This window comes from Bubalus kerabau, chromosome 11 (genome assembly GCF_029407905.1).
Source record: "Bubalus kerabau isolate K-KA32 ecotype Philippines breed swamp buffalo chromosome 11, PCC_UOA_SB_1v2, whole genome shotgun sequence".
In the NCBI taxonomy this organism is placed as follows: Eukaryota; Metazoa; Chordata; class Mammalia; order Artiodactyla; family Bovidae; genus Bubalus; species Bubalus kerabau.
In genome coordinates, this window is record NC_073634.1 from 77,385,992 (window position 1) to 77,398,242 (window position 12,251).

A 12,251-nucleotide genomic window follows, 5' to 3' on the forward strand; every position below is an offset into this window, starting at 1 on the left:
GGTGGTCTGGTGGCTAAGGCTCCATGCTTCCACTGCAGGGGGTGCAGGCTTGATCACGGGTGGGGGAACTAAGATCCCGAGCATGCCATGAGGCACAGCCAAAGAAATGTTTTTTTAAAAACTAAAAATTTTTTTTAAAAAATATTAAACAACATATGAGAAATTATTTATATTAAACAACAGTAACAATTTGTTTTTGCTGAAAATCAAATCTGAAGTAGGTCTTTAAAAAGAAAGGCTTATTTTCAGGCACTTTGTGGCTGCCTCCTGTCCTCCTTTCAGTTCTAACAGACGTCTCTGTGTTAGAACTTTCTGCAGCTCTGTTTCCTCAATCAGGAGCACTCATTCTGCACCATGACCCTTCCTCAATTCACCCTTCCGACACTCTTACTTGGCACAGTTGGCATCCTTTGGGGGTTAATTGTGTGGTATCAGCTTGACAAGCTTTCTGTTAACCAGCTGATTTTTAAAACAGGACCTCCCTATTAGCTTCTCTTATACCACTTACATCTTTTCCATCAAAAAAGTACAAATCTGTAATCGTATCATTGCTTTTTGTTCAACCATGTATACCCAGAGCAATCATACATATGACAGGCACTTTCAGGCATTCAATCAGTATGTGCTGAATCCATTTAAAGGAAAAGAATAAAGGAAAAAATAGTCAGATACATTTATGCACAATATTAAAAGCACCCTTTTGTATCTATTTGTAAGCAAATATATTGACACTGCCAATTTCTTTTCATGAATTTGAAGAAATAATTTATAATCAATAGAGATATGTGAACAATTATAAAATAATTTCCTCTCCAGCACCCTCCCGTAACAATGATGACACTACCTAAAATGCACAATATCAAGACCACATCTGAAATGTTTTCTGCAGAGGACTAGTGAACAGCAGCTGAACAGCAGAGAAGAGAGGGACACATTTAGTTTTAAGGGGATAGTCACATTCATTCATGCTGAAAGAACATTCTGAACTCTGCAGCTAGTACCTGTAGTATCTTGCTTGGTCATAAAGGATTCTACACCCGTAATAGCTGGAGGCCGAGGTAATCGCCGTGCAATACAAATCAAACATGACTGGAAATCTGCCCAAAACAAGAAGGGGAAATTGAAGGAAAAGAGGACAGAAAGTGGTTCACATCTATTACCTGCCATTAACAGTTTTGTAAAAACAATACATGTTGTAAGATCTGACACAATACTGGAGTGACTCTGATCTAACAGTATAATATAAGAATTAAAATTGCTTGCAACCAAACACTATCAGCTCCAGAAAGAGATCTAGTTGGAATCAATTATCCCTTCCCACTGAATGTTCTTACATAAACTAGAGGAGACCGAAGCATCTTAAGTACTTGGCAGATAACAATTTGAAGAAGTAGTTTTGGCTAGATTCAAGCAACACAGTGGTTTTTAAAATATAGGTTCATAATTTCCTATACTCATTAATGGCTACAAAGATTATTCCTATAACATTGAGCAGATCACAAACTATCATATGAAAAAAAACAACATTTAACTGTTTCTGAACAGGCATTATTTTGCCCTTGACAGAAGACTTTTATGTTCTTAGGACCTGTAATTTTTTTTGAATGTCCCATTTCCATCTTTGTGAGAGGCTGCACACAGTATCACACAGCTAAACATGAATTTGAATCATATAAGACAGGCCTGCATGTATATTCTGTAAAAAGTCCCCAGCTGACTGTTGTACCCTTTCCCTGGTAGGACCCACTACAGACAAGCCTTTTTGCATCTGACTTCTCCACAGATTCCTTCCCTGTTCCTTACTCCACCAATTTGTGGTGTTCTTAACTTAGTTCAGTTTAAGCGTGCATGGAAAACTCATCCACTGGAACGTATTTAACTAATACCATGTTCATACCCTATTCCTATTAGAGCTTCAGCTGTGTTTTCATCTGCTCATAAGCTTTCTCCTTATATATTACCTTGTATGGCCTCAAAAGTGCTAGCTCTATTCTCCAGTGTTCCGTACACACTAAGCTTGAAACTTTCTAAAAATCAGAGCTGTTCAACAGCCTGCTGCATCTGGTGCATTTCCAACTGGCAGCAGTGAGTTACAGCTCTTATTTCTAGGCAGCAAGTTGGTTTGAATGTGACATTTTAGTGGGAATGTCAGCTACAACTGAGAATTTGGGGGTATTTTAAAGGGGGGTAGTTCTAGATGTTAACAATTTTTTTCTTAAGTATTAAGAAATATATAGCAAATTGAAAAGCCACTAAGATATACAATATAGTAACCAAAAATATTATCTGAAGAAGGCAGTTTATAATCAATTTCCTCTTTGTTTCTAAAACCACAGGAAAAGCAATCGAACACCTTAAAACCACCCTCTGTTTTACCTTCTCCATCCTCCTGAATCGATTTCGGCTGTGACACAGTGAAACACTGCATCACTTCATACCGCTGGCAAGCTTCCTGGTTCTCGGGGCCAGGCTCATCTGGACGGTGAATTAGCATCCTGCAGTTAAAGGTATGGCTGTTTCGGCGTGTTGCTTCTTGAGGCCAAGGAACTCCATTCACTGTGAAAGAAAAATTGATTACACGCCTGTGAAGGAGATGAAAAGGTACAAACTCTGAAGATACAAATGACACACCTTTACTCATCTGCTTAATTAGACACTCAGATTAAAAGACAGACCCCTTCAGATCTAACACTATCCTGAGGCAAAGAGAGACTTACCTTCCTTTGCAAATCTAATCCTTTTACCAATTAGAGAAATGTAAAACTTGCAAGAAACTGTATAGGATTTCCACCCTCAAAGATAAGGCCTTACAAATACCCTAATTCGTTAACAGACAAAGACAAAATTAAAAATTAATAGCTTCTTGCTTTTTTGCTCAGAATTTTACAGCAGTTAGTTAATAAGCTTTTTCACTTGCTTCCTGCTATACTCTGGCATTGGAAAAAAAAAAAGATTGACAATCATAGGTCTGTTACTAAGTGAGAATTTTAACCTGGAAGGCATGTATACTTAAGGGATGGCTTCAGAGTATGTTGTATGTTCCTCCTTCTGGTTGGAGGAATCAAAGTTTTTCAAATGAGCCTGTCACTCAAAAAAAATATTTAGAATAGACAGAGACCAACCTTGGTTTTTTTACATCATTTTTTCTTGCTCTTTATTTTATTTGCACAATCTGCATGCTACAATGCCTTAAATATAGCAGATAATCATTTTACTTCATTAAAATGATTGCTAAAACAGAAATGTTACTGGATTCAGTGTAAGAAAACTGAATTCCATTGTAGAGCAGATATTTATACATGTCAAGTGAGAATCACTGTGTAGCGAGTCACTACTTCCCAGTTACAATATTATATTCAAGCCATGGTGACAGACAGGGTTTTTCAGGGTGTTCTCTCACCATTCCCAACAGTTTTCTTACCATAGCCTCGCTGTTGAATCTCCTTCTTTTTTACTATCTCATCACTCTACAACAGTTAGAGGAAATCACGGAAACAAACCTATACTGGAGTAAGGAGTCTTGGTTCTTCGAACTAGTTGTGAGGTTTGGGTTAATAACTTAATCTTTGCCTCATCTTTAAAATAAAGGAATCCACTATATTATCTCTCAAGTCACTCAGACTCCACATTAAGACCCCTTGATAACCCCTTGAAACTAGTGATTTTAACAGTAACAATCATTTCAGGCTCCCAGTAAACATATACTATCTTTTCAAAGAAGAAATAACACTTCCATTTCATCAAGTGAACAACACAGAAAATAAAGAGCTATGGATAACATTTTATTTCATGTTTGATTTAGTTATACAGGATTTCTAGCCAAGACTCTCCTCCCAACTTCTGGAGTGCCTACAGGTTAAGGAGCAGGTACATAGCTTAGTGAACAGAACACAGGCTGGAAGTCTATCTATCCTCTCAGCTAGCCTCCTCTGGCACTGAACAGCCTATCCAACCATTAGATGGAACTCCAACCATGCCTGGAACCCGTGAGTTGAAACCACTTACATCAAAAAATGTTCATTTTAATAAGTATGTAATATGAACAGTATTCTTTCCTCCCTCCTTCCTTTTTTCTTTTCTCTGAGCAAGGTGGTGGGATAAATTACATACATTTGTCTCTTCCTTAGACATAATTAAAATTCAAAACAAAAGGTATTCCAAGCAGAAGCTTCTTGTGGTAAGACGACTAACTGTTCTGCTTCCTAACTCTGTCACAGAATTATGGCAACATCTAGAGGAAGAGGATAAAAGGAATGTTCTCTATCAGCTATTTGATGATGTTCCTCCTTCATATTTAATCTCAGGCTGAAATTAAATTTTAAAATATTTAAAGTATGTATGACATAGAATAATACCATATATTATAAACATAATAATAATTATACTTTACTGAGGGGAAGCTATAGAGAGCTCATATTCTTTTAAAAAAACACATTCCTTTTACCTAGTGATTTTGGTAGCAGATTCTTCACAAATTCTGCATGATCACCCACATGCAGTATGCTGTAGACACTGGTATTCATTAATTCCTCCTGATTGTAACCCAAGTAGCTGGTCACATTTTCTGACACAAATACAATCCTCCCTTCACAGTTCACAACAAAGAAAAATCCATCCAAAGCCTGTAAAGAAGGAAAAAAAAAAAGGATTAAGAGGTTATGAGGTTAAAAGAGACAAGAAAAATACTCAAATATGTTTCTCTATTGAAAAACGGATTGGAAGTATGTGTCAAGTTTTAAAAAAAGGGTACTGAATAGAAGATTTAATATTGCCTGTTCTCTGTGGAGGGAACAGGATTTTAAAACAGACTGTACACTTATGTTTCATGTAGGCATGAACAAATATGTCAAACTTCTTCCTTAGAAAGAAATTTTATGGCAGTAATGTGAAGTAAATGACTGACCCATTCAGTCATTAACATCTCTAAACTGTGGGTTAAGACCTGGTGTCTACCCTCAAGGAACCTGTGGTACAGTGGAGAGACATAAGCCTAATAAAATGCCAGTGAGAAATGCAGTATGAAAGACAAACACAGACTATTCTGTGAGTATAAAGAAGGATGCTTATTTGGGGTCAAGGTGGGAGGAAGAGAAAGGCTCCTTACAGGCCCTGACCTGAGTTATAAAAGGCACAGCAGAGGAGGGGAAGAGGAATGAGGGAAGAACATTCTAGGCAGAGGAGAGAGCATGGAACATAATGGAACAGAAAAGCAGTTTGGAGCTGCTGGAGCACATGGCACAAGACACGCAGTGAGTCTGGAGAGGTGGACAGGAGCCAAGTCACAGAGGGCTTTCTATGCACAGAGATGCAGCCCAGGAGCTCCAAAAGAAGATGTACATGCCCCAAGGGGAACGTAATATCCACAGAGGTGCGGCAAAAAAGTCAGAATCTCTATTTATAGTAAAATCTAAAACATAAGGAAGATATTAAGCTTTATTAACATATCAACACCCTGGTGCCTCACTCAGTCCGTATCAGAATCTAAGAGAGGATCCAGAATGGAGAAGATGACAGTGGTACCTTATTTATAATCCTTCTGTTTATTGCAACATGTTGCAGTTTACTTGCTATAGAATGTACAAAAGCAACAAAAACAAGTCCTTTAAAAAGCAGAACATTTACACAATTTTGTAACAAGACGTAACTACCCTTGGTATCACACATGATTTGCTGGTTTGATTTGTGCCAAAAGACTTAACAAAGCTAACAATGTTGATGAGCTACTCATTTTTCTTTTTTTAAAAAAGGTAAGTGTCCCAAGTTTGCTGACCTTTTCTATGATGATGCGTGGTAATGATAATACCCTACCCAGCAGGTATTTTCCAAATAATATACACACTTAATTTTGTTCCTTCAGGGTAAAGATGAAATTTTAACAATGAAAATAAACTGCTTTCAAAAAGACACATTATAGAGACAGTATGTGAAAACGCATGTTTTGAAATGTTACCACAGTTATCATTTTGTTGCTGAAAATGATATAAATCACTTACAAAAATTATCTTCTCAGTTTAAACATTTAGAAACAAAACCTTTTCACTGCTCAAAAATCTTCCAGGTTTGGTGGGCTTTAAAAACCCATTTCTTAAAAAAGGAAAAGGCAACACCTTCTGATTAATTTGGAGAATCACTATTTGAGATTTTTTTAAAAAATGGAATTTAGGGAATTCCTTGGCGGTCCAGTGGTTAAGACTCAGCACTTTCACTGCTGGGGCCTGGGTTCAAGCCTCGATGAAGATGCCTCAAGCTGCAGAGTGCGGCCAAAAAAAAAATGAAATTTGAAGAAAAACTTACATAATTGGTAGGCAGGATTTCAAAATGAGTAACGTGACTCAGAAACTCATCCAATGATACATTTTTCCATTTATATCTATCTCATTTTTATGAGGTGTCTTGAATTTTCAGGTGATTTTTTAAGCCAAATATTCAAATAAACTGAACTTCAAACTACATCTTAAAATCACTGCCTTCCAAAGCATTCAATCAAGATTTTAAAAAACAATGAAGCACAGCATTGTTCTCATGAAAAATACTGCTAATATCTTCTTTAACAAGAACAAAAAGAAATAAAACTAGATTTACTCCACCTGACTGTTGTGACTATTTTTCACTTAGTTCATAAGGTGAAGAGGAAAGGGATGTGATTAATAATCTAAAAACCTCAACACTAGACAAACCTTTCACTAATCTATTTTGGATTTAGATGAGCACAAGAAGGCACTCTCATATCCAATTGTTTTCTTAAAGTCAGAGTAGCTATAGATTAGATCAGAGTAGATCATAACAGGTGATCAATATATGTATTTTTTCTTAAAGTTTATGTGAAAATAGGGATAACTGAAATACAAACATATCATTTTCTTAGAAGATCTAAAAGATTTTTTTAGATGTTCATAGCCATTAACTGAATCAGTGTAAATATAATTTAACTTTTTTTTTTTTCTTTTTGGCCTCTTAAAAGAGTTTAATAAAAAACAGTCTGGGCTTCGCAGAAGGCACAGTGATAAAGAACCTGCCTACCAATGCAGGCAGTGCAGAAGACACAGGTTCGATACCTGGGTCAAAAGGATTGAAGAAAGATCCCCTGGAAGAGGAAATGCCAACCCACTCCAGAATTCTTGCCTGAAAAATTCCATGGAGAGAGGAGCCTGGAGGCCTATGGTCCAAGGGGTCACAGAGAATTGGACACAACTGAGCACACACGCATGCACAGGTACAACAAAGTATCTCAGAGCAAGAAACAGGACTGATATACAAAGCAGGCAAGTAAAAAAACTTGGCTGTTTCATGGTGATCATTTCCAAGGGACACACTACCCAGCTTCCAAATCACCACTTTCTTATTTTTGTATCTAGCTTTCAGGGTGTCCTTCTAGGACACTGCCTCCCTAGCGACCCTGTCTAACTTCAGTCAGTCAGCTTCTCCCTTGCTTTTTTCACTCTCCATATCTGTCTCTAGGTCCGGAAGTTATTACCCTTTGTCTGCAGCGGGGCTGGGAGAGACTGAGACCCACTCTTGGGGTCATCTCTGCCCACTCTGAAGACTGGCCAGTTGTGGGCACAGGGGTGGTGTGCAGACAAACCTCAAGCACTAGCAAGGTCCACAGAGATTCACCTGGACTACACAGTGCAATTATTTTTAAGGCATTTGTGAAACCCAAAGGACTTAAAAGTTCTCCTTCCTTGCAATAGGTCTGTAGTCCCTGCAGGCTCCTATTTTCACACTTTCTGGGACTTCCCCAGGCTCTCCCATTGACTGCACCTGAACTCACTGCCAAGCTGGGAAGTTATTCTACTAGCTGGCCTCTGGAATATGCAGTTGGTCAGCCTTACAGGGAATACAGAACTTTCACCAGGTCCCTGCTTGGCCTTGGTTACATGGACTCATCGTTTCCTCTAAGAAGTCTGGGGCATCACGTTTCTTTTGAGCTTCCCCAGAAAAGACTGGCTTGGAAAACAGGTCGACCAAGGCTACCCCATGGCTGCAGAGATGTCCTGCTGACCTTCTCCTGAGATGCAGACAGACTATCCTAGGCTGGATAAGTGTTTTTTTTGTTTGTTTGTTTGTTTTCTAAATTAAAATAAAATATATACTTGAAATTTTTAAAAATATGACAATTAAGTAGATAGTATAAGATCTGCCAAAATCCTATTCCCAAGAGATTGGTAACATTTCAAGGAATCCTTTGGAACTATTCCTATGAATATATAAACATTTTAATTTCTAAAAGTGTATCTAATTAATATAACCTGCTAATATTTGTTCTTATTCTACAAGTTTCCCTCATGTGTTGTGCATATAATTAATTTCCAAGTATGCTGCTGGGAAGGCATCTTCCTATTTCTCCAAGTTCTCACAGCTGGGCCGACACTGAGCTACACACAGGGGATGATAACAAATGCCACTCCATTCAGTATAGCATCATCAGCTGGAAGAGTTTTTCTCTCTTCCCAGGATATCAGCCTTTGAAGAGGACCACCCTGGGTCTCAACGCAGGTTTGCACTGGCCAGGGCTTCTCACAGAGCCCTCACTTTAAATGATTACACAAGCTTCCCTGAGTATCACTAAGTGCCAGTCACTGGACAAAGTTCTGGGAATAAAACACACATTCTCAACAATTTTATAGTCTCTGAGGGAAAAAGACAAGTACACATAGTCACAGTGTAGTACAATGGAGGCGTTCACAAAGGTTACGCACAGATCCCAAATGGGCAAAGGAATGGCTGTTGTGGGTAAAGTTTCCTGGGAGGAGGCTCAATGACACCTGAGCCGAGGCCTAAAGGACACAGAGCAATAACTCGGGGGGACAAGGGGTGGAAAGAACATTCAAACAGAGGAAACAGCTCAGAGGTTAAAAAAAAAATCACCTTGTACACACTTGTCGTATTTGTGTTATACTTAACCATAAAAAGTTATTTTTTTTAAAGCTTCAAAGTAAAGCACCATTACCTCCCCCCTCCCCCCAAAAAAGCCATGGGGATTATTTTGAAAGTAGTGTTTTTAAGCAGGAGAGTGACATGATCTGCTTTAACAAAGATCCTTCTGGCAGTGGGTGTGGCATGTAGACTGGAAGTAGGCAGACAAACTGCAATGCTATTGTGATACTCCAGGTCAAATGCGAGCCTGGATCAAGGCAATGGCAGTGGAAGTGACAGAAGAGAAATCTACAGATGCAGAACAAACAGCATCTGGGGACCTCTAGCAGCTGTGGAAACAAGCACAAGGGGTGATCCTTCACTAGTGACTTCAGGGATCTGGTAGATAGGTGCCTTTCCTAGACAAAAGGGACTCAAGGGGGGGAAAAACCAAGTTTTAAATTTTTTGACTTTTAAAAAAAAATAGGCAATGAGGGGATCGATTATAAATTTAGCTTTAGGAATGTTATATTTTGAAATGACTGAGGAACTTTCTGATGGAGATGCTGAAAAGGCAATACGATATAATGAAAGGGAAGCTGTGAAGAGAGATCTGGGCTAAAGATATACCTGTGTGACTTACAGGTACATATCGTATCATTTGGTTTTTGCTTATTTGTTTTTAACTATAATTATCTTTTCCTCTTTCAGAGAATGTCTGATTTCCTTTGAGGAGTTACTTCTTCCCCATTTAATAAAGTCTCATGGGATTCTTAATCAGGCCATTGGGAAACTTCCTCCCTAAATGTGAACCTTGAGAAGAATTACAATCAGAATGTACATGGCTAGAACACACTCATTCTGGCAGCAGGGCACTGTCCAGAGGGGTCTTTCAAAAAGACCATTTGTATAGTTTCTGCTTTCTAGCCTCCTTAAGATGCCTTGATGATTTAGTTGCTAGGTTGTGTCCAAATCATTTTTGAACCCATTAGACTGTAGTTCACCAGGCTCCTCTGACCATGGGGTTTTCCAGGCAAGAATATTGGAGTAGGATATCATTTCCTTCTGCAGGGCAATCTTCCCAGCCCAGGGATTGAACCCAGGTCTCTTGCATGGCATGTGGAATCTTTACCAACTGAGCTACCAAGGAAGACCAAGATGCCTTAGTTTCACCTTATTTCTAAGTATGGTTCTGTGTATCAAAATAGCATCCCAATGAATTCACATTTGGTTAAGTGAAAGTGAAAGTCGCTTAGTCGTGTTGGACTCTTTGCAACCCCGTGGACTATGCAGTCCATGGAATTCTCCAGGCCAGAATACTGGAGTGCATAGCCTTTCCCTTCTCAAGGGGATATTCCCAACCCAGGGATCAAACCTAGGTCTCCCACATTGCAGGCAGATTCTTTACCAGCTGAGCTATGAGGAAAAGCCCACATTTGCTTAACTTAGTCAGAATTGGTGTCTGCTGTTTCAAATCAGAAAGCCCTCATTGGTATTTTAACAGACACACACACATTTGAAAACATCATATAGACAAAGATATAGATGTTGATAAAACGGTCCAGGAAATGTGTATAGAATAAAAAACAAAAGGAAAAGAGCCAAAAGAACCTGGGGAAAGCTAACACTGAAGAGGCAGATAAAGAAAGAGAGTCAAAGCTATGGTTTTTCCAGTAGTCACATATGGATGTGAGAGTTGGACCATAAAGAAAACTGAGCTTTTGAACAATGGTGCTAGAGAAGACTCTTGAGAGTCCCCTGGACTGCAAGGAGATCAAACCAGTCAATCCTAAAGGAAATCAGTCCTGAGTATTCGTTGGAAGGACTGATGCTGAAGCTAAAGCTCCAATACTTTGGCTACCTGATGTGACAAACTGATTCATAAAAAAAGACCCTGATGCTGGGAAAGATTGAAGGCAGGAGAAGAACAGGACAAGAGAGGATGAGATGGTTGGATGGCATCACCGACTCAATGGACATGAGTTTGAGCAAGCTCTGGCAGTTGGTAATGGACAGGGAAGCCTGGCGTGCTGCAGTCCATGGGGTCTCAAAGAGTCAGACACGACCGAGTGACTGAACTGAACTGAACTACAAGAAAAAGAAACCTGAGAAAATAAGGCTAACGAGCAGCCAGAGAGAAGAAGAGATAGTTTTATAAAAGAGGATTATGAAGAAGTTTTACAAAAGAGGGAATGCTGAGAATATTCTCAAATTAGTGGTGTTGGTAGAGGGAATTCTATTTACTTCAAAAACAGAGGATTAGCTTGGGTAATAGGAAAAAGTGTATAAAGAAGTTAGAAAATCAAGAGACCTATACAAGTCTGAATGTTAGCAAGACGTCACCAGAAAGAAGGACCTTGAGGTGGGATAGGAAAGAAGAATTTATTTTAGATATATATAAAAATACATGCATGATTTAAATACACATATTTATAGCTATGTACATGTATATAATAAATATAGATACATAAAAAAATTAGGCCGAGAGATAGAAAAGCCTAATTTGTGGGGAATACACATATATATACACACATATGTATGTTTTTAAACATTCATGCATGGCAGGGAGCACTTAAGGTGACAAACCTGCTTGGAAACAAAACATCCGTGTTGAGAACAGAGGGAATAAAGATTAGATAGGAAAAAACAGGTGAATATTACACAGTAGCTACAAAGTAATTCAAGATTAAAAGTTCTTCATTTTTTTTAAATGTGTGACAGAGAGTTGTTAAAATAATAAGTTCCCTTACAATGGTCACATAAATAGTTAAAAAATTCTTAGTCAGAAAACACCTACTGTAACAAGGTGAGGCATCCCTTATTCAGAAGTAAAATCCTACAGCAGAACTGGATTTCTCTGGTGGTTCAGGCAGTAAAGAATCTGCCTGCAATCTGGAAGACCTGAGTTTGATCCCTGGATTGGGAAGATCCCCTGGAGGAGAGCATGGCAGCCCACTCCAGTATTCTTGCCTGGGGAATCCCTATGGACAGAGAAGCCGGCGGGCAACAGTCCATGGAGTTGCAAAGAGTCGGACACAACTGAGCAACTAAGCACACAGCACAGTAGAATTAGCACTAGCTAGCTAAATAATTCCAAAAGTTTTATTTTCCCAATTAGTCCTAACTACCATAAAGAAACAGCAAAGCCAGTTTTCTTTAGTTTACCATGTGACCATTAGAATGCCTTTATGAAAATTTCTCATGTCTGTTTCTCGCATTTGATTCTGAAATAATAACAACTGTCAAAATAGTTTCTGAAATTAAAATAATCATTAAAAGTTTTTTAAAATTTTACTTTGTTTTATGATTTATTAATTGGATGTAAAATGTAAGGAAGATAAAGAAAAAATTCAGATTGGCTAGAACAAAGATTCTGATCACTTTCTGAGTCAATG

At 38.4% G+C, this 12,251-nt stretch overlaps 1 protein-coding gene across 10 annotated transcripts in view; it reads right to left on the reverse strand.

Annotated features, from left to right (window-relative positions):
• The window catches only part of NCOA1 (nuclear receptor coactivator 1), a 220,552-nt gene that overhangs the window by 71,390 nt on the left and 136,911 nt on the right, over positions 1-12,251 (reverse strand). For all 10 annotated transcript variants that reach the window (XM_055540777.1, XM_055540779.1, XM_055540780.1 and 7 more), the window contains 3 exons: positions 4,445-4,622; positions 2,377-2,556; positions 1,002-1,097 (listed from right to left, as the gene is read on the reverse strand). In XM_055540777.1, the coding sequence (XP_055396752.1) occupies positions 1,002-1,097; positions 2,377-2,556; positions 4,445-4,622 (454 nt within the window). The remainder of the gene's footprint in view (positions 1-1,001; positions 1,098-2,376; positions 2,557-4,444; positions 4,623-12,251) is intronic.